The 21087-nt window shown below is 44.8% G+C and overlaps 1 protein-coding gene across 1 annotated transcript in view; it reads right to left on the minus strand.

Moving 5' to 3' along the window:
* DOCK2 (dedicator of cytokinesis 2) overlaps positions 1 to 21087 on the minus strand; it is a 473020-nt gene that overhangs the window by 383065 nt on the left and 68868 nt on the right. The window contains exons 15-22 of the mRNA XM_055421792.2: positions 14492 to 14590; positions 12732 to 12804; positions 12508 to 12611; positions 10388 to 10571; positions 10168 to 10265; positions 6186 to 6275; positions 5045 to 5145; positions 4133 to 4267 (exon numbers count right to left, since the gene is read on the minus strand). Coding sequence (XP_055277767.2) covers positions 4133 to 4267; positions 5045 to 5145; positions 6186 to 6275; positions 10168 to 10265; positions 10388 to 10571; positions 12508 to 12611; positions 12732 to 12804; positions 14492 to 14590 — 884 coding nt within the window. The remainder of the gene's footprint in view (positions 1 to 4132; positions 4268 to 5044; positions 5146 to 6185; positions 6276 to 10167; positions 10266 to 10387; positions 10572 to 12507; positions 12612 to 12731; positions 12805 to 14491; positions 14591 to 21087) is intronic.

Below are 21087 nucleotides of genomic sequence, written 5' to 3' on the forward strand. Positions count from 1 at the left end.
CAGGGGCGTGCAAGGGGCCAGCAAGAGACCCAGCTGAATTCACGGGGCTGTAAACGTTCCCTCCACTGAGGTCCTCAAACAGCACTGACAGCTGGTAAAGGTGTCCCCTCTTCCTAAAAACTAAAGAGCAAGAAACGTTTCATACAGCATGAACAGTAAACCAAACTCTGCGCATTAATCAAGACACAAAACCTTTACTTTCTACTTTAAGTTTGAGTGTTTGAAACAAGATCCCTTTCTGTCTCTACTAGGTGAAAACATAATAACAGCTAACAGATTTATTTTGCTTGTGGAATAAATATCAGATACTACATAGAAACTTTGTGCATATAATCTCATTTCACCATCAAAACACTAGGATAAAGCTGGTTTATCCTCATTCACAATGAGGAAAGTGAGGCTCCGAGAGCCTGGGTCACTTGCCAAGGCAGGTGGTTACAGGGATGGAAGCGTGCAGAGTAAGCACTGCCCATCTCTGAGCCAACACTGCCCAGGACAGAGTGAGTATAGCCGCGCCCGCAGCAGCCCCGCGCCCGCAGCAGGCCGAGGCTGCACCAGCGTGCAGATATGTGGCAGCCAATGCCACTGCAAACCTGGGCTCTTGATCCTCTTCATTTGAGAAGTCAGTTCTTCGTTTGAAGAACTCTGCAGTCTGTTTTACGTGCCTGGCCACAGGAAGGGGCGCTCTTATGGGAATGTCCATCATGTGGATAAGGGAAGCACAGGCTATTGCAGACTCTAATTCCACAGACTCAGAAACCCTGGGGATCTGCTCAGCTGGCTGTCTGAGCTTCAGGATAAAAGTCACTGCAAGGGGTTTGGTGGAGAATCTCAATGCCCAGAACAGAATCACTTCAGCTCCTTCTGAGTATTCCTCACTATGCACTATACCTCCCAGGGGCTCAGTCGTTCAAGATAGCCCAATGGATATTGGTCACATTTCTGGCCACTCAGCATTTCTGGCAGAGAAGGCAATGGCAAGCCACTCCAGTACTCTTGCCTAGAAAATCCCATGGATGGAGGAGCCTGGTGGGCTGCAGTCCGTGGGGTCGCTAAGGGTCGGACACGACTGAGCGACTTCACTTTCACTTTTCACTTTCACACATTGGAGAAGGAAATGGCAACCCACTCCAGTGTTCTTGCCTGGAGAATCCCAGGGATGGGGGAGCCTGGTGGGCTTCCGTCTATGGGGTCACACAGAGTTGGATACGACTGAAGTGACTTAGCAGCAGCAGCAGCATTTCTGGACACATTTCCTACAATTTAGAATTCTCCACATTTCCCCCCTCTGACAGAAGCTCAAACCTGCTCTGCTATAACTATGGTACAGGTATGTGCCAGAGACACCCACCCAGACTTTGACTCAGGAGCTAGTGACACGAGAAGACAGGACAGGGAAATAATTTTCTGTGGCTGATACTGAAGGTGAAGCTCCAACACTCTGGCCACCTGATGCGAAGAGCTGACTCACTGGACAAGATCCTGATGATGGAAAAGACTAGAGGAGGAGGAAAAGGGGATAACAGAGGATGAGATGGTTGGAAGGCATCACTGACTCGATGGACATGAGTTTGAGCAAGCTCCAGGAGTCGGTGATGGACAGGAAAGCCAGGCATGCTGCAGTCCATGAGATCACAAAGAGTCAGACATGACTGAGCAACTGAACTGAACTGATGTGCTAGAAATGAACAGTCCTTTTAAAAATTCCAGTCCTTCTCAACAAGCTTTCTTCCTCTCTTACCCAACTGCATCCTGCATATTGATACAGGAAAATCCCTAGCCTCTGTAAATGCTCGTGTGCAGTATGCACAAAGAAAAGACAGTAAGGAACAACTAACGGATCAGCTGTTACTGTGCAACGAGGAAAGACAAAGGAATAACAGGAAACAGAAACACGATACCAGACACAGTGACCCCCGAAAGCAACAATTATATTAACGATTTCCTACCAGCTGGCTTAGAAATCTCAAAGCACTGAAACAGCTATCTACCATTCAGAAATAAAATGTCCTCCTAGTTTGCAGAAATACCACCATTACTTCCCAACGTCCCTGAGGCTCTGCTGAAGAAAATTCATCATGAAAGAGTATAGAATGAGCAAGACCTACCTTACCTCAGCACGAGGTCCTAGACAATCATCTTTCCTGGTCAGCCTATATTTCTGTTCATGAGAAAGGATTCAAGATTACGTCTGGGTCACCTTAGAGACATCTCTCAGTAGCCAAAATGCACTTCAACCAACAGACATTTTTTGAGTACCAATTATGTTATATATATTCTATGCTGGGAGTACAGCAGAGAATAACAGATCATTCCTCTTCTTAAGAAGCCAAAAATCACTTAGAGTTCCAATAGCAATGAATTTGTACTGAATGAAGATCTGGGGCCTCTGCAAGATAAGAGACCTTCAGGTAGAAAAGAAGGAAGCAAATGTACAAATGCCCTGTGTTCCACTGGAAGCAACAGGCAAAGACTAAGAGAGATAAGATAAGGAAGGAGAGACGGAGGGAGGCGGGGAGGGATGGACAGAGGAGACATAAATCAAAAGGACAAATTGAGGCATAAGATCTGACACATGGAAAAAACGTTCCTCTTGTTAGATATAAACTTCTCACTTGGAGATGGGATAAGATATCATGCCCTAATCTGGAATTACAATTTGAATCCTTGAACACTTCCACGATGCACAATTGTCCCCTGCTGTTTTTCAAATAATTGACAAGTATCTCTTGAATTTGGAAGAATACCCCTTAGACTTCAATGCACGATCTTCACCTTGACTATCTGACAAAATAGAGGAATTGAAACAGATCCTTCGATTTTAAAATAGCCTAAGTGACATATGCTTTGTGACATGGTTTAAAACACTCACCTCTTTCTATTAATCAACTGAAATATCAAAGAATTCTCCTAAAAAGGAGAATCTCAAATGGTTAACCATTTCAGCAGACTTTGAGTATGAAGCTTCCATAACTCATCCAGAGTCTTGGTCAAAATGATGAGTTACAGACTTCTACTTGGGGGGACACCATCCTCCAAGTAAACAAGTTCATACCATAAGTTGTTAACATGACCCATGGCTCCAGAAGTGGACATGAGACCATACGAGCACAATCTATGTATTCATTCCCGTGGTCACACTATTTAAGATCTTAGCACATGATCAGATAGTTCCTGGCCTAGGATTTTGATGTAACAACAGGGAACCTAGAATTGCTTAAGCTAGTGGAATATGAATCTGAGGTTCTGGTAGCTTCCACATTGGACAACTTGCCTCAGAAGGTGACCAACAAAAGGAAAGCAGAGCCAAGATCTAGAGAGTCTAAGACTAGCTGAATGGCACCAGCATCTGGATCCAGCCATACCTAAGGCCAACTACCCCTGAGATTTTTCAATAGCGCAAAATAAAACAAAATTCTGTTTCCCCTGGAGTCAGCTTGGTAAGAATCCAGACAGTATACTTCCTGTATTCTACTTCTTATTTCCCATAACACACAGCCAACTTGGTCATACATATAACCAATCCCCCGCCTAACTTTGCCTTGTAGCTAGTATGAACATAAATTGCTATTCTGCAGGTTGCATCGGAATGATTCCATCTCTAAAGTCTTTTAAAAGGGCAGCTAACCTCTGTGGTACTGGCCATCACTTATCAAATCTCTTAGGTGCTCTAACATATCAGCTCCCTTTTTGGCCACTAGGATTACACAGACAGGCAGGTCAACTGCAAATAACAGCTCATCTTCATGCACATCCTTCCAGAGCCAAATAAATGTCAGCTTTTCTGAGTTCTGCCTCCCTATCCCCATGGAATATAGATTCCTGGAAAGCTTTCATCATATCTCAGATCAAATGAAGAATGTTAGGTGAAATGCAGAGGAGCCTCAAATCACAAATCATATTCACTGGAGGAAACATAACTCAACACATGATTTCTTTTTTTTTTTTTTCTCTCCAAATGAAATTGGAACAATTATCACCTATTCATAAATCTCTAAGTTGGATTTTTAAGGTGTTTTTAATCAATGGCTGGCTGTAATTTTGTGAAAGATTTTCTCCAATGGCACAAATACTGTTGTGTCCCAGAGGAACTGCAGAGCTAATCAATCAATCTTACAGAACAAGTACTCACTGTGAAAATAATGTCCTCGACCGAACAATGAACTTGAATACATATTCCAAAGCTTTCAGTGTTCTTAGGATTGGTTCACATTGCTCTCCTCTGCTGGAGGTGTCCAAGTAAGTCTTCAGCACCATCATCAATTTCCTGAATAAGGGATTATATTTTCAAAATACATTTCTTTTCAGCCCACAGCATGGTAATTAGTTTGCTTAGTAAATTACAAGGCATTCAATCAAAAGTTAAAGGTGGTAGTATAGCCAAGCTCACTCACTCATTTACATCATAAAAATAACTCTGCTTAAAAAGATATATTTAATACAGGGAATAAGTATTTCCTGCCCATAAAAAGCCAGCAAAGAAAAAAACCAATGAAAAAAAAATCTTTTCACTGGGAAAACCAGCCACAATGAAGTTCTGAGTGGGGATGGTGGTGGTGAAGATGTTCTTTTCAGTTTTTTCTTCCCACAGAAAATGTTCTTTTAATATCATGGAGCACCTTTGCTTGGGAATTTTCCTTGTGTCTTTATTACCAGCAGGGTAGACTTTGAACTACATGACCTGCCTTTCCAGGCTCCTTCACCTTTTCCAGCGTCCTCTCTGACCTCAGCCCTCAGCCCTCTACACATAAGCAATACTGAGCCGCTTGTCATATACACTTTCTTTTCTCTAGCCTTGACTATCACAAACAGTTGTTCAATAAATGAATGAATGAGCAAACACTGCCATGTACTTCTGCCACCATAAAATATTCATGCCAATCTATGAGTCTGCGTATTTTTATTTAATCCAAATAACACAGGCCAGATGGGGTTTTGTCAGAAAATGTAGAACTCACACAGTCTGATGACAAAAAGAAACTACTCAAGTTTCTTGTGCCCTAGGAACCCTGGCAGGACAAGTAGAGGGTTCACACTTACTTACTTGTAAGCTAGGGTAGCACTGAAATGCTGTTGGATGTAAGCCTCCAGGACAGTGTTGAAATGCTGGAACTTCCGGTCAGCAATGAGACCTATTATGTAGATCTTCAGAAAGAGGCAAGGAGTCAGTGTTTGGGGGCAGACCCAGGACAGGAAGTCATATTCACATAGTGCAAGTAAATCCCTATCAAATTCTTTTGCCCAGGAATTAGTTCACTAACGCATCTTAAGTCCTTTACATTATGGTAGCATCTCTTCTAAAAAGCGTTCCGTAAAGGGTTTCACAGCCAGACAAGTTTGAGAAATCTCAAGTTATCAACCTTAGACTAGCTTCTTTATTGCAGGACTTATCAGAGCCTTCTACATGCTTTTGTGCACTGTAAATCTCCAAGAGAGTAGGGTAAGGTTCAGCACTTCCCTGAGTTCTCAAGTGAGTGTTCTTCAGGAAACATTTCTTCTTAAGGCTAGCTTTAGAGGAAGCCCTCTTGGGAAGCAATGGACTAAGTCACAGTTGTCTCCAAGTTAGTCCTATAAAAATGTAAATGTCACTGACACAAAGGGTTGACACATTCACACTTTGTTGGTCACTGACATCTTAATGTGGATGTTTCTTATGTTTATTTTGATATGACACTGAAAAGATGTGAGCTGGGACAGCAAGAGGAGGCACAGATCATTTCAAAAGACGGTAAGAAGACAGATCTGCATGGTGTACCACCCACTGAAAGATGGTCTAGATATGCAGAGGAGTGTGCTGACTGCTAAATTGGAGACAATGAGGAGGAAGAAAGTAAAAGAGTTAGGAAACATTTGGGGTGCTCTACAACCTGACCAAGGATTCGCTCCCAGAATTCATGGACAGCCCAAGCGAATATTCATGATATTCAGCTTCATGTACTTTCAACCAGGGCCAAACCACCATCAACACTGAACACTCCCATTTTAATCCCTCTGCCCATGCTTTCAAATCAACTCAAAACTAACAAGGGAAACAGTAACTCCTTTACTGGCCTGGTTGCTGAATGTTACAACGCCTCCAAAAAATTCATGGAAAAGTCCACGTAGGCCTTAAGTTCTCCATGTTCTCACAGTGAGACACTATGTTAATGCCTAATGTCACAAAACACTGGCCCCCTCTCTCTTACCAAAGCATCAAAGACGAGGATGTCATACTCATTACTTTGAGAATGCTCCATCATGATGTTGAAGAGTGCATCCAGAGTATCCTGGAGAAACTGGGCAAAATAACAGAGATCTCATAAGAAAGATTCAGGTGATGCAGAAGTCCCACCCCTCTGTGTTTACCCCAGAGAATGAATGCACACACCATGTCCCATGTTCAGGAGGGCCAGGTGCATTCCTCACAAGAGCCAGTTGTCCATCTTCAGCAAAGTAGATAAATACAGGGTGGTACTTTGGTATTACAGAACATGCCACAGCAATAAAAGGGAGCAAACTACTTCTATGTAGAGGGATGACTATAACTCTTGTGAGCATTGTACAGAGTAAGATAAGTCAGACATAAGATGTATGTTTATTATCACTATTTTTATGAAATTCAATAACAGGCAAAAACCCATCTATGATTATGCTGGTCAGTTTGGTAGCTTAGTGGTGACCCTTGAGTGGATTACTGACTAAGAAGGGGTAAGGCAGAATCCACTGCACTGATACAAACGGACTGTATGTTGATCTAGGTGGAGGGTACACAGTTGTGTTGCTGTTGCTATTCAGTCGCTCCGTCGTGTTGGATACATTGCGACCCCATGGACGGCAGCACACCAGGCCTCCCTGTCCTTCACCATCTCCCAGAGCTTGTCAAACTCATGTCCACTGAGTCGGTGATGCCATCCAACCATCTCATCCTCTGTTGTTCCCTTCTCCTCCTGCCTTCAGTCTTTCCCAGCATCAGAATCTTTTCTAATGATTCAATTCTTCACATCACATGGCAGAAGTATTGGAGTTTCAGCTTCAGCATCAGTCCTTCTAATGAATAGTCAGGATTGATTCCCTTTAGGACTGACTGGTTGGATCTCCTTGCAGTCCAAGAGACTCTCAAGAGTCTTCTCCAACACCACAGTTCAAAAGCATCTTTTTTTCGGTGCTCAGCTTTCTTCATAGTCCAATTCTCACATCCATACATGATCACGGGAAAAAACATAGCCTTGACTAGATGGACCTTTGTCAGCAAAGTAATGTCTCTGCTTTTTAGTATGCTGTCTAGGTTGGTCACAACTTTTCTTCCAAGGAGCAAGCATCTTTTAATTTCATGGCTGCAGTCACCATCTGCAGTGATTTTGGAGTCCCAAAAAATAAAATCTGTCACTGTTTCCACTGTTTTCCCATCTATTTGCCATGAAGTGATGGGACCAGATGCCATGATCTTCGTTTTTTGAATGTTGAGTTTAAAGCCACCTTTTTCACTCTCCTCTTTCACTTTCATCAAGAGGCTCTTTAGTTCTTCTTCACTTTTTGCCATAAGGGTGGTGTCATCTGCATATCTGAGGTTATTGATATTTCTCCTGGAAATCTTGATTCCAGCTTGTGCTTCATCCAGCCAGACATTTCGCATGATGTACTCTGTATATAAGTTAAATAAGCAAGGTGACAATGTACAGCCTTGATGTACTCCTTTCCCAATTTTGAACCAGTCCACTCTTCCATGTCCAGTTCCAACTGTTGCTTCTTGACCTGCATACAGGTTTCTCAGGAGGCAGGTAAGGTGTTCTGGTATTCCCATCTCTTTTCCATAGTTTGAATTTTCCACAGTTTGTTGTGATCCACACAGTCAAATGTTTTAGTGTAGTCAATGAAGCAGAAATAACAGAAGTAGTTTTTCTGGAATTCTCTTGCTTTTTCTATGATCCAGAGATGTTGGCAATTTGATCTCTGGTTCCTCTGCAGTTATGTACATGTATAAAAATACACTGAACTGTACTTTTAAGATAAGTGTTCTGTACTCTTAAGATATGTAGAGTATATGTCAATAACAATTTTTTGATAAAAAGAAAAATAAAATGCAAAGGAAGACAACAGAATTCCCTTTGAGATGACTTTTCCAGCTGCCTAAAGGTGACAGAAACTGTGGAACATTCTGAAAGAGATGGGAATACCAGACCATCTGACCTGCCTCTTGAGAAACCTGTATGCAGGTCAGGAAGCAACAGTCAGAACTATACATGAAACAACAGACTGGTTCCAAATAGGAAAAGGAGTACGTCAAGGTTGTATATTGTCACCCTGCTTATTTAACTTATATGCAGAGTACATCATGAGGAACGCTGGGCTGGAAGAAGCACAAGCTGGAATCAAGATTGCTGGGGGAAATATCAATAACCTCAGATATGCAGATGACACCACCCTGATGGCAGAAAGTGAAGAGGAACTCAAAAGTCTCTTGATGAAAGTGAAAGAGGAGAGTGAAAAGGTTGGCTTGAAGCTCAACATTCAGAAAACAAAGATCATGGCATCTGGTCCCATCACTTCATGGGAAATAGATGGAAAAACAGTGGAAACAGTGTCAGACTTTATTTTTTTAGGCTCCGAAATCACTGCAGATGCTGATTGCAGCCAGGAAATTAAAAGACGCTTACTCCTTGGAAGGAAAGTTATGACCAGCCTAGATAGCATATTAGAAAGCAGAGACATTACTTGGCCAACAAAGGTCCGTCAAGGCTATGGTTTTTCCCGTGGTCATGTATGGATGTGAGAGTTGGACTGTGAAGGAGGCTGATCGCCGAAGAATTGATGCTTTTGAACTGTGGTGTTGGAGAAGACTCTTGAGAGTCCCTTGGACTGCAAGGAGATCCAACCAGTCTATTCTGAAGGAGATCAATCCTGGGTGTTCATTGGAAGGACTGATGCTAAAACTGAAACTCCAATACTTTGGCCACCTCATGCGACGAGTTAACTCACTGGAAAAGACTCTGATGCTGGGAAAGGTTGGGGGAGGGAGGAGAAGGGGACGACCAAGAATGAGATGGCTGGATGGCATCACCGACTCTGTGGACATGAGTTTGAGTGAACTCCAGGAGTTGGTGATGGACAGGGAGGCCTGGCGTGCTGTGATTCATGGGGTCACGGAGAGTCGGACACGACTGAGCGACTGAACTGAACTGAACTGAACTGAAAGGTAACAGACCTTGTAAAAGAATGTCTGGAGAATTTCTCTTCCATTGCTGAACTGGGTTGGTGGGTCAATGGTGCACAATTAAAGCATTGATCTTGAAATTTGACCCTTGCTTCTCCTTCTATGGGCAATTAACTGAAACTTGATAGCCCTCCCCCCTAAGACATGTGTCAATATTTCCTACAGTCAAAACACAGAGCTACTACATAAAGATGTTCAGTCTCAGAGTTTCCAGCTGTACCAAGTTCCTGACAGAAACAAGATCACCAGGAAACTCTTGGCCCAATTCATAATTCTGGAGAGAGGGTTGCTTTAATTCGATTTGTACTTCAGACACTATATTCTCCACCACCATGTGGACACAACAAAACATCTGACATCTGCACTGTTTTCTGCTTGTTTCACTTAAAATGTGAGCATTGATGTCTTTCCTTTGCTCATATTTAACACATAACATTCTCAAAGAAGTGGAAAAAAGAATACGTTTTATTTCTAACAGCAACATGTAGATAATACTGAGAGATCACACTACTATAGCAACTTATAACAACAAAAGTAAATATTTACTCCTTGTTTAACCTTCTATGTTTCATATGCTTTAGTTCAATTATCGTACATTATGTGTAAGAGACTTGCTGAGTAATTTTTAAATATTTTTCAGCTTGAAAGCTCATAACAACTCTGCCAAATACGTCATATTGATAATACTACCACATGAAGTTGGCTAGTGTTCGAGCTGGGATCTATACCAACATTGATCTATTTCCAGAGACTGAGCACAGCCAACTTTTCTCCTGCTCAACATTCAGTGTCACTGAACCACTCATCCCCCAGCTTTATCAATAAAGGCTTCTAATGCCAACTTGGGACACTGTCTCCCATTGTCAGAAGAAAACCTGTCCTGTCTCCCTGAACACTTTATCTCTTCCCCGAAGACACTCATGAGTTAAAGGCCTGTCCCTGGGGGATTAAAACAGGCAAAATGAAGTCCCACTTACCTTTACCACTTCTTCTCCATCAACAATCTTCAATTTTTCTAAATTCTCCTGTAGCAGTTGTGGCTTCATACGCCACTTAAGCAAACCCAGCAAGCCCACTAAAATAGAGTCCAGACAAGCAGAATTACTATTTACTGGCCTAAACTGTCCATATCAGAACCTCCCCGGGCCTGCCCCCCCCACACACACACACACGCAGAGCTCTCAATGGCTCCAGTACCATTCTGGGTGAGCTTTGTGGAGCACACTAGCGTCGAAATGCAGAAGACATCCCGGGAGCTGACAGACAGCCCCCCAACACTGCTGGAGCTGCGACTCAAGGTGGCCCCCTTGCTCTCCACATGGTGTCGATAAGAAGGAAGAGTCAGGTAAGAGCTGGCATCCTCCATTTTCTTGCTGTCTCCCTGGAAACAACACCCGAGTTACTTCCCCAGCCAAAGGTACACACCCAGGGCTAGACAGAGTTTGCAAGGCCGTAGGCAGGGAGAGTCAGAAATGCGAGGAACGTTATCAGAGGAGCGATGCACGTCAGCTGGCAAGTTAGGACTATTTTTCCACAAAGCAGGTGAGAAGCCAAGGCTACATTAATGCGAAAGGGGTTGAACACTCACATATTTGAAGGCTCTATAGACTTAATTAATGGCACAGAGGGAATTGAAGATTCCCAAATAGCAGATTTTAGTTCATTCTAAGTTTCATAAGATCTTAACACAAACAAGCCCACCAGCAGGATAAGGAATCAGATTCAAGAATGAAAGGCACTGGACTCTGAAAGTGATGAGATTTAGACCCTGCTCCACTATTCACAAGTCTGTGTTATTTTTTATATTCCTTTGTCTCTGTCTCATCGTTCTCTTGATTAAACTGATTATGAAGCATATTGCCTATGCTTCATAGCAAATTCTAGAAATTTTGAGTGGACTAGGTGGCATAATGTGTACAGAGCACTTAGTGAAATGACAGACTCGTAAGTCCCTCCCATGCTGAAGTGAATGACTAGCGGTAGGCATCACAGCAGGTGACAAGTGCTGAGCCCTTACTCCGCCCTGGGTGCTGCACAAAGCGCTCTTCATGCTTCAGTGAACATCATTTAAGCCTCACAGCAGCTGTTACTGATGTGGATACTGTTATCCTCTCCAGTTTACAGATGAGGTGACCGAGTCTTAAGGAAGGTGACTAAATTGAAAACTGACTGCAAATGGTACTGTAAATCTATTGAGGAAGAATGGCTTTTAAGCCAAGAACTTCCTGGATACATCATAAATGAGAAAACAGAGGCTGTACAGAAGAAAAAAGGAGTATTCTGGAAAAGTCACAGAGACTCAGAGAAGAGTACCATGTGATGAAGATTGATGAGGCTGTCTTTGCTGTCCAGACCAGAGAAAAAGGGCAACCCAGCCTCCAAGGCTGAGAGAGTCAAGGGCAAGAGTGTGATCTTTGTGCTGACCACTTAGCCTTGCCCTGTCCCACAGCCACATCCTTTGCCTCCAGCCAGGTGCCGGCAGAGGCATGCCACTGTCCTGAGCCAGGCTGTGGGGAAGCATGTAAGATCAGGAAGACAGCCCCCACTGCGAAAGAACAGTGCAAGTCTCATCATGCAGGAAGAGCACAGCTGACAGCTGCACTCTTCCACACGGTCCTTCTGCACGGGTCACAAATATGACCACCACTGTTTGAAAAAGAAAGCAAGTCTCAGGAAGACACGGAAGATGACTCCAGGTTAGTCAACAGCAGGATCAGAACCCTAAATGCTAATATTTTTCTCCATTCACTACAGTGATGAGTCTCTCAAATATTTCTTGCTGGTCTTCTGAACATCCCACAGGCGTCTTACAGAATCAAAGCCCATTCTGACAACCTTCCATTTATTGAGAGTTCCATGCACCCATCACTGTCATGTTTACATGGACTAACTCTTGTGATTCTCACACTCACTCACTGAGGCCTCACAGATGAGGACATAAAGGCCCAGACAAGCCCAGACTCTGCACCAGGTCTCACAACTGGACAGCCCTGATGCGTGTCACTGGGGTCCCTGCTCTCATTTACCGAGCAATCCTGCCATATCCCCCTCACTTTCTACATGCTCCTCGCTACAGAGTTAATCTCAGCTCATGGGCTTCACTGATGGCTCAGCGAGTAAAGAATCCGCTGCAATGCAGGAGATGCAGGAGACACTGGTTTGGTCCCTGGGTGGGGAATATCCCCTGAAGGAGGAAATGACGACCCACTCCAATATTCTTGCCTGAAAAACCCCATGGAGAGAGGAACCTGGCGGGCTACAGTTCACAGGGTCACAAAGAGTCGAACACAGCTGAGCACAGCACAGAGACACAGTACCTTTAGGACAACCAAGTCATGGCATCCATCATGCAGAGTGGTCCCATCTTCCTTCATCAACTTCACATAGGACATGGCAAAGTTTTTTTCTCCTTTGTCTTTAGCTAAAAATGGCATTTTTGAGGTTAGGAAAGAAAATGATACCTGGACCACTCACCCACTTCCAAAAGGACTGATCCCACCCCGCTCCTTTTAGGGCTGCAGAGATGCCATTTAGTACTCACATTCCAGGGATGACCGATGTCGAAACATGAATCGCAGGTGGATCCTCTGCATGTCTTCAATAGGGACAGCCACCTCAGCAGGCAGAAACCAGAGCTCAGGAGACAATGAGGTAAATGGCCCTCCCCACTGTACCCTGCCCTCCCCCCAAAAAAGGCAGCCTGACCATTTAACTGAGAGTGCTGTGTGCTGATATATCACCCATTCATCAAGCCTGATGAACTGTAAATAAATTACATAAGAAGTAGCAATGAAGAGAAAATAAAGTACCAAATGTAATCCATTTGGCAAACTGCATCCCCAGCCAATGAAAAGGGATCTGTAAATTACAGTGAGGAAAAATGAATTTCCCCAAATTGATATAAAAGTCACATAACTTTAGCGCAGGATTTGATGCACTGCAAACTGCACGATGCACATTTTCCTTATACACTCCAGGAGTTCAGGCAATTGCAGCAGGGCTTAGCAAATTAACAATGCTCATTAGGGGGCTTGCTGGAAGACTGTCATTTATGTAAATTAATAAAAATGTTTGAATCTGATCATATTTGAGACATCCTGGGGCTCATTCCCATCTTTGGTTAGACACATGTTCAGATGCTTGTTCCTCCAAGGACACTGGGCCAAGACCATCAACCCTTGGTCACCCAGTTTCACTGTCTAGTGAGTGGTCTTTGCTGTATCCTTGATGGAGGTGCTTTCGGCCTGGGTCTGGACTACCCCACCTCCCAAAGCTCTACAGCAATCTCTGTATTGTGCATTTCAGGCTTAGCAACCTGTGAGATATCCACTCAGGTTTTTGGTGGGCACTGCTCCAGAGAATGAAATCTGAGCCCCCCCAAAAATCACTTGCTTTTGCATCTCAGAGCAAAAGAACTGAGAGTCACATGGGCAGCTGTTGTTCATTCTTTCCCTGCACATTGAATCATTATCACCATTGTGTAAGGCACTGGCCAGGCTGACATTCGATAGTGTGCTTGCATCCAAAGAGCCTGCAGCCTACACGGGGCAATACGTAATCATCAAGACGTGATGAGGGCTCACAAAGAAATATAACTGGGGAGCAAGAGAGCACAGGGCAGAGAAAGCAGCCTGCTCTAATAGGTCTCTGACCCCAGAGATAGGTAGGTCATTTGGAGAGAATGAGTGCAGGGAGACCCACTGGGAACATGGGAATGCCAGCAACAAGGCAAGAAACACTGAGGCTTCAACAGCTCCCTCCACAAGGGGAGCCTGACCACGTCTTCAGTTTGGGTTGAGAGCACAGGGTGAGTAAAAACTGCTATTAATCACAAGACAGAGGTATCCGAAGCTGTGATCAAGCTTCACTGTTCACTAAATTAATTCCATACTCTAACACACACTATTCCCTTTTGCTATAGCGCGACAATCTGGTAATGCAAATATTTGTGGTTAATGCCATTTCCATCTGAGGTGCCCTCTCAATAGGGGATCTTCCAGGCATTAAATAGCTTTTTATAGCTTCACATCTGCTCCCAAGCTCCATCACTCCTCACTGATGAACAGAAGGACACAACTTGATGGCTGGTGCACAGTCTATGAGACCATCTGACAATTCCAAGGCAACCAGTGAAGGGTGAGCAAGAGAACTAAGGCACTCACCCACTGGCCACTTTTCCACTGCCTGACACACCACCAGACACAGGATAGGGCGTTGTTTCAGGTCTTAGGGAGGTGTCTTAGAGTTCCTAGATTCATGCTTGCAATTATTATCATCGTTGTTATTGTTTATTATTATTACCTTGACTGTTTCCATCCACCGTGGCTGTTTGACTTGATAGTATACAACGGACCGGTATTCATTCATAGGCTTGTCTCCAGCTCCCACACAAATTGCATTCTGAACCAAGAAAAATAAAAAGAGAGAAAACACTATAGAATTGTCATTTTCTATGCTTGGGCAGTTTTGGGCCAAGGCCAAGGCTGGCCGTAGGGCCTGAGATAACCCTTCCTTCTTTAAGCCTTCTGCCAGGTATCCTTCTACATTGCGGATTATCCATGAATGTGCCTGGCCCTAGGAGTGACAGCTGCTTTACTGCAGAGATTCTATTACTTGCATTCTCGAAATAACTGGAGCGCAGTAGGTGCTGACATGTCTGCCCTATTGTCACTGGTAACCAGCCTTGGAGTTGCTGCATGCTGCTAGTCTTCTTAATCCTATTTGTTTCCTATATCTGAATTGCACAAAGTTTATAACAGGCTCAGATCAGCCAGGCAGCAGCTCATTACAATGGATTTCTGATGCTCACACATTGAGGTCCCAGCAGAAGCTGGGCAAGGGGAGAGAGATCAACCTTCAGACAGACACATGTGCAGTGGGGGCTAAGGAAGCCCACAGTGAGGGAGCATCTTCTAGACACCAGCCCAGGCTAAGCACTTGGATATGGGCATGAGACAGGCAGGAAACCTGACATGAGGGCTCACAGTGTGGTGCAGGAAACATTATACGAGCAGATAAATCACTAGGCAACAGAAATTGATGACAGATACATGTATCCAGTTCCTTGGTATCCTTGGGGACTTGGTTCCAGGACCCCCTCTTTCCCACTGCTGATTTAAAAAATCCATAGATGCTCAGTTCAGTTCAGTTCAGTCACTCAGTCGTGTCCGACTCTTTGCGACCCCATGAATCACAGCACGCCAGGCCTCCCTGTCCATCACCAACTCCCGGAGTTCACTCAAACTCATGTCCATAGAGTCGGTGATGCCATCCAGCCATCTCATTCTCTGTCATCCCCTTCTTCTCCTGCCCCCAATCCCCCCCAGCATCAGAGTCTTTTCCAGTGAGTCAACTCGTCGCATGAGGTGGCCAAAGTATTGGAGTTTCAGCCTTAGCATCAGACCTTCCAATGAACACCCAGGATTGATCTCCTTTAGAATGGACTGGTTGGATCTCCTTGCAGTCCAAGGGACTCTCAAGAGTCTTCTCCAGCACCACAGTTCAAAAGCATCAATTCTTTGGCGATCAGCTTTCTTCACAGTCCAACTCTCACATCCATACATGACCACGGGAAAAACCATAGCCTTCACTAGATGGACCTTTGTTGGCAAAGTAACGTCTCTGCTTTTTAATATACTATCTAGGTTGGTCATAACTTTCCTTCCAAGGAGCAAGCGTCTTTTAATTTCATGGCTGCAATCAGCATCTGCAGTGATTTTGGAGCCCCAAAATACAAAGTCTGACACTGTTTCCACTGTTTCCCCATCTATTTCCCATCTGGTTCCCATGGGACCAGATGCCAAGTCTCTTATATAAAATGATGTAATATGGATTACCTTCCTTATCTGCAGATGCAGAACCCATAGGTTTAGTTATGGAGGGCTGACTGTATAATACTAGGAGCACTGAGAAAGGTCACTTCAGTTCTCCATAAAGACTCAAAGAGTATTTCTTGGAGGTAATGACAGTTGAAGATCTCAAAGAAAGATTCCACACTGGCTTTGAGCAGAAAGGCAGGAAGGGTACTCTGACAGAGTGAGAAAAGAGCAACCAATATAGGGTATTTATTCTTTGCTATAAAAATCACCCTCACAGTAACAAGGAATCATCTTGCAATAGACTATGCAGGTGTACATGCTCATTCGCTTGTCATATCTGACTCCTTGTGACCCCATGGACTCTAGTCTGCCAGGCTCCTCTGTCCATGAGATTCTCCAGGCAACAATACTAGAGTGGGTTGCCATGCCCTCTCCCAGGGGATCTTTTCAACCCACATTTTTGCATCTCCTGCAGGGGCAGGCAGATTCTTTACCATTGAGCCACCTGGGAAACCCTGCAATAGAGTATGAAAGTGAAAGTCACTCAGTTGTGTCCGACTCTTTACAACCCCATGGACTATGTAGTCCTGGAATTCTCCAGACCAGAATACTGGAGTGGCTAGCCTTTCCCCTCTCCAGGGAATCTTCCCAATCCGGGGATCGAACCCAGGTCTCCCATGTTTCAGGCAGATTCTTTACCAGCTGAGCCACAGAGTATGCCAGCCCCTAATTCTATCTGTGTTCATTCCAGTTGTTTGGTCCCAAAACAAGATCTAAAGTAGGGACACCCAGAAGAGTCTTGAGGTCAATTTTAAAAACAGAACAAGAGATTTTAACCTCAAGTCTTCAGAGATCTAGGGACATGAGAACTGGTTTTGCAGCCCCAAGCCCCCAAATTGCAAAGTGTGTCTCTGGGCCTTTTATGGTGTAAGGATCCATGCTTCTCACCAGATTCCATCAGATTCTCTTGTGGATCCCCTACCAGGCTGAATGACCAAAGCTGGCCACATACCTTCACTCTGGGTCCCCTGGTGAAGCAAGCTAAGCTATGGGAAGTTACAATCCTGTCCCTCTTACTTGACAGCCTGTTCCATACTTCTGAGCTATCGGGAAAGAATGAGTTTTGTTTCAGTACAGACTGATGCTACTACAGCCAGATTGAAACCATTTGAAAAGGATATCACATCCTTTAAAAACTTATCCCTAAAAAAACAAGGACAACCAGGGAACTGCAAGTGAGGGAAGACACACAACTCTCTTTCCAGTGGGATGAAGCCTTTCAGAACTTCTTAGGTACCGAACTAAAGACATGCTTCCAAAGCTCTCCTGACCATGTAGAGTGCTATGTGACCAGTGCTGTGCTGTGCCTTTTGTACAGACTGCCTCACAATCACCTCTGACAGCTACTGTCATTATCCCCATTGCAAAACTGAGCAAACTGACACCCCGAGAGGCTAAGTCACCTGCCCCCAAAGGAGGAGCCCCAGGACCACATCTCACACCTCTAACCCCTTGTCCAGTGTTCCCTCTATAACGGCCTAGATGCCTTCTACTCCCAAGATTTATATCTCATGACATTTATGGGCTTAGCATTTCTGTAGTTCCAGTGAATCCCATGTAGCTTATAAAAACTGAAAACACACATATATCTCTGGTGAAAGGAAAACTGCTGCACAGCAGGCAACTGAATCCCACAAAACTATCTTGATGATGAAAATTTTTGATTGCCTAAGGCTAAGGAAAACATTATTCTGAGAAAGACCTATGACAGTGCCCTCCCCATAGGCACTTCAGAGATAAACCTGAATGTCCCAAAAATGGGACCCAGTTTTAGGGAAAATATATGTATATGTCTGTATATATAAGACCTGTATATATCTCCAGGGAAAATATAGATCTGTGTTTGTTTCCATAAAGAAAGCTGAGCACCAAAGAATTGATGCTTTTGAACTGTGGTGTTGGAGAAGATTCTTGAGAGTCCCTTGGACTACAAGAAGATCAAGTTACTCCTAAAGGAAATCAGTCCTGAGTATTCATTGGAGGGACAGATGCTGAAGTTGAAACTCCAATACTTGGTCACCTGATGTGAAGAACTGACTCGTTTGAAAAGACCCCGACACTGGGAGAGATTGAAGGCAGGAGAAGGGGATGACAGAGGATGAGATGATTGGATGGCATCACTGACTCAATGGCCATGAGTTTGATCAAGCTCCGGGAGTCGGTGATGAACAGGGAAGACTGGCATGCTGCAGTCCATGGGGTCGCAAAGAGTTGGACGTGATTGAGCAACTGAACTGCTCTGAATTGATGTCTCCAGTGAGCTTAGACAATAATTTTCCCCGTTGTCCACCCCCATGGCTCCAAATTAGCAACAAGAACCCCTAATTGGCTTCAGGTCAGTAGAAGGAAGCCTGGAAAAGTTAATGCCAACTTGGCCTTGGTGGACACACTGCAGTGGAAGGAAAAATCAGACTCCAAACACAAGCACTGTTTACCTCGCAGGAATCACCTGAGGAGCAAAGGACATCAGGGGTCTGAACACACTTTGAGAGTCTGAAAATACTCTAGTCTGACGAGGTCAGTCTTATCATGGGAAGATGCCAGTTAGTGTCCACAAGGTGGTAATCAAGCCTGAGATGGCTCTCAGTTCAGTTCAGTTCAGTCGCTCAGTCGTGTCCGACTCTTTGCAACCCCATGAATCATAGCATGCCAGGCCCCCCTGTCCATCACCAACTCCCGGAGTTCACTCCGACTCATGTCCATTGAGTCGGTGATGCCATCCAGCCATCTCATTCTCTGTCGTCCCTTCTCCTCCCACCTTCAATCCTTCCCAGCATCAGGGTCTTTTCCAGTGAGTCAGCTCTTCACATCAGGTGACCAAAGTATTGGAGTTTCAGCTCCAACATCAGTCCTTCCAATGAACACCAGGACTGATCTCCTTTAGGATAGACTGGTTGGATCTCCTTGCAGTCCAAGGGACTCTCAAGAGTCCCAACACCACAGTTCAAAAGCATAACTTCTTCGGCACTCAGCTTTCTTCATAGTCCAACTCTCACATCCATACATGACCAATGGAAAACCATAGCCTTGACTAGATGAATCTTTGTTGACAAAGTAATGTCTCTGCTTTTTAATGTGCTGTCTAGGGGTCGCTAGGAGTTGGACACGACTGAGCGACTTCACTTTCACTTTTCACTTTCATGCATTGGAGAAGGAAATGGCAACCCACTCCAGTGTTCTTGCCTGGAGAATCCCAGGGATGAGGGAGCCTGGTGGGCTGCCGTCTATGGGGTCGCACAGAGTCGGACACGACTGAAGTGACTTAGCAGCAGCAGCAGCAGCAGCAGGTTGGTCATAACTTTTCCTCCAAGGAGCAAGCGTCTTTTAATTTCATGGCTGCAATCACCATCTGCAGTGATTTTGGAGCCCAGAAAAATAAAGTCAGCCACTGTTTCCCCATCTATTTGCCATGAAGTGATGGGACTGGATGCCATGATCTTAGTTTTCTGAACGTTGAGTTTTAAGCCAACTTTTTCACTCTCTTTCACTTTCATCAAGAGGCTCTTTAGTTCTTCTTCCCTTTCTGCCATAAAGGCTCCACCTTTTTGCTAATAGAGAACTTCAGTGAACACCTATTACGTAGATTACCTCAGCTGGTACTCACTAGAGTAAGGTTCCACTGCTCGTCTCATTTTCAGGCAGACTCCTAGGTAGAGAGAGATTATGTAACTTGCTCAAGGTCATCCCGCTGATTCAGGCTGAGCCAGGCTTTCAGCCTGACTGCCTGGCCCCTGAGGTTATGTCTTAACCACTGCACAGCACTGACCCCCGTGCCCTACCTCCACCCCAGTAAACTGGCTGGTCTCAGAGGAGCAGAGGCTTCTCAGCCCAGCATCTGAGCATTTGTACTTAAGCCTGCTTCAGCTATCTACATTGGATTGTCCATTTGACCCCCTCAAGTCCTTTCCAGGGCCTCAACCTGCAGTTAGTCTGCTGTCTCTAAATGCTACCTCCTTCCTGTTATTGAGTATTTACTGCCTGTGAGGCCTCCCAGGATTGGAGCAGAGAATAACAACCCACTCCAGTACTCTTGCCTGGAAAATCCCCTGGAGCCTGGTAGGCTACAGGCCATGGGGTTGCAAAGAGTCAGACACAACTGAGCAACTTCACTTTCACTTTTCACTTTCTTGCATTGGAGAAGGAAATGGCAACCCACTCCAGTGTTCTTGCCTGGAGAATCCCAGGAACAGAGGAGCATGGTGGGCTGCTGTCTATGGGATCGCACAGAGTTGGACACAACTGAAGCAACTTAGGAGAAGCAGCAGGCTTCCCATGGGACTCAGTGGTAAAGAACCTACCTGGAATGCTGAAGATGCAAGTTCAATCCCTGGGTCAGGAAGATCCCCTGGAGAAGGAAATGGCAACACACTCCAGTATTCTCGCCTGAAGAATCCCATGGACAGAGGAGCCTCATGGGCTACAGTCCATGGTGTTTCAAAGAGCCAGACATGACTGGTGACGAACCAACAACAAGCTTCCTTATAGATACCATTTTGTATAAACTGCAGCCCCATGAGGAAGAGATTATTACTCCTCTTTTGGTGATGGTTTAGTTGCTAAGTTGTGTCTGACTCTAGTGACCTCATGGACTGTAGTCCGCCAAGCTCCTCTGGTCCGTGGGATTCTCCAGGTAAGAATACTGGCTATTTCCTTGCCATTTCCTTCTCCATGGGATCTTGCCAACCCAGGGATCGAACCTGGGTCTCCTGTGCTACAGGTGGTCTCCTGCATTGCAGGCAGATTCTTTACTGACTGAGCCACCAGGAAGCCTTTATTCCTCTTTCACAGATACATAAACTTGCCCAAGACCACAGAGCTAACTGGAGGGAACGCTGGGATTTGAATACTGGCAGGCTGATCCCAGAGCCCACCCTGTTAACTTCTCTGCCACGGGCCCTCCTGAGCATGGTTGCTGAGACCTCAAGTGAGCCAAGGACATGTCTAACTGACCTTGGTCTTCTGCGGAGCAGGAAGAGAAACTGATGGGCCTAAAGGGGGCTGTTCCCACAGGAACCCACC

This window comes from Moschus berezovskii, chromosome 18 (assembly GCF_049115385.1).
Source record: "Moschus berezovskii isolate FMDL1 chromosome 18, NW_MosBer_1.0, whole genome shotgun sequence".
NCBI classification, from domain to species: domain Eukaryota; kingdom Metazoa; phylum Chordata; class Mammalia; order Artiodactyla; family Moschidae; genus Moschus; species Moschus berezovskii.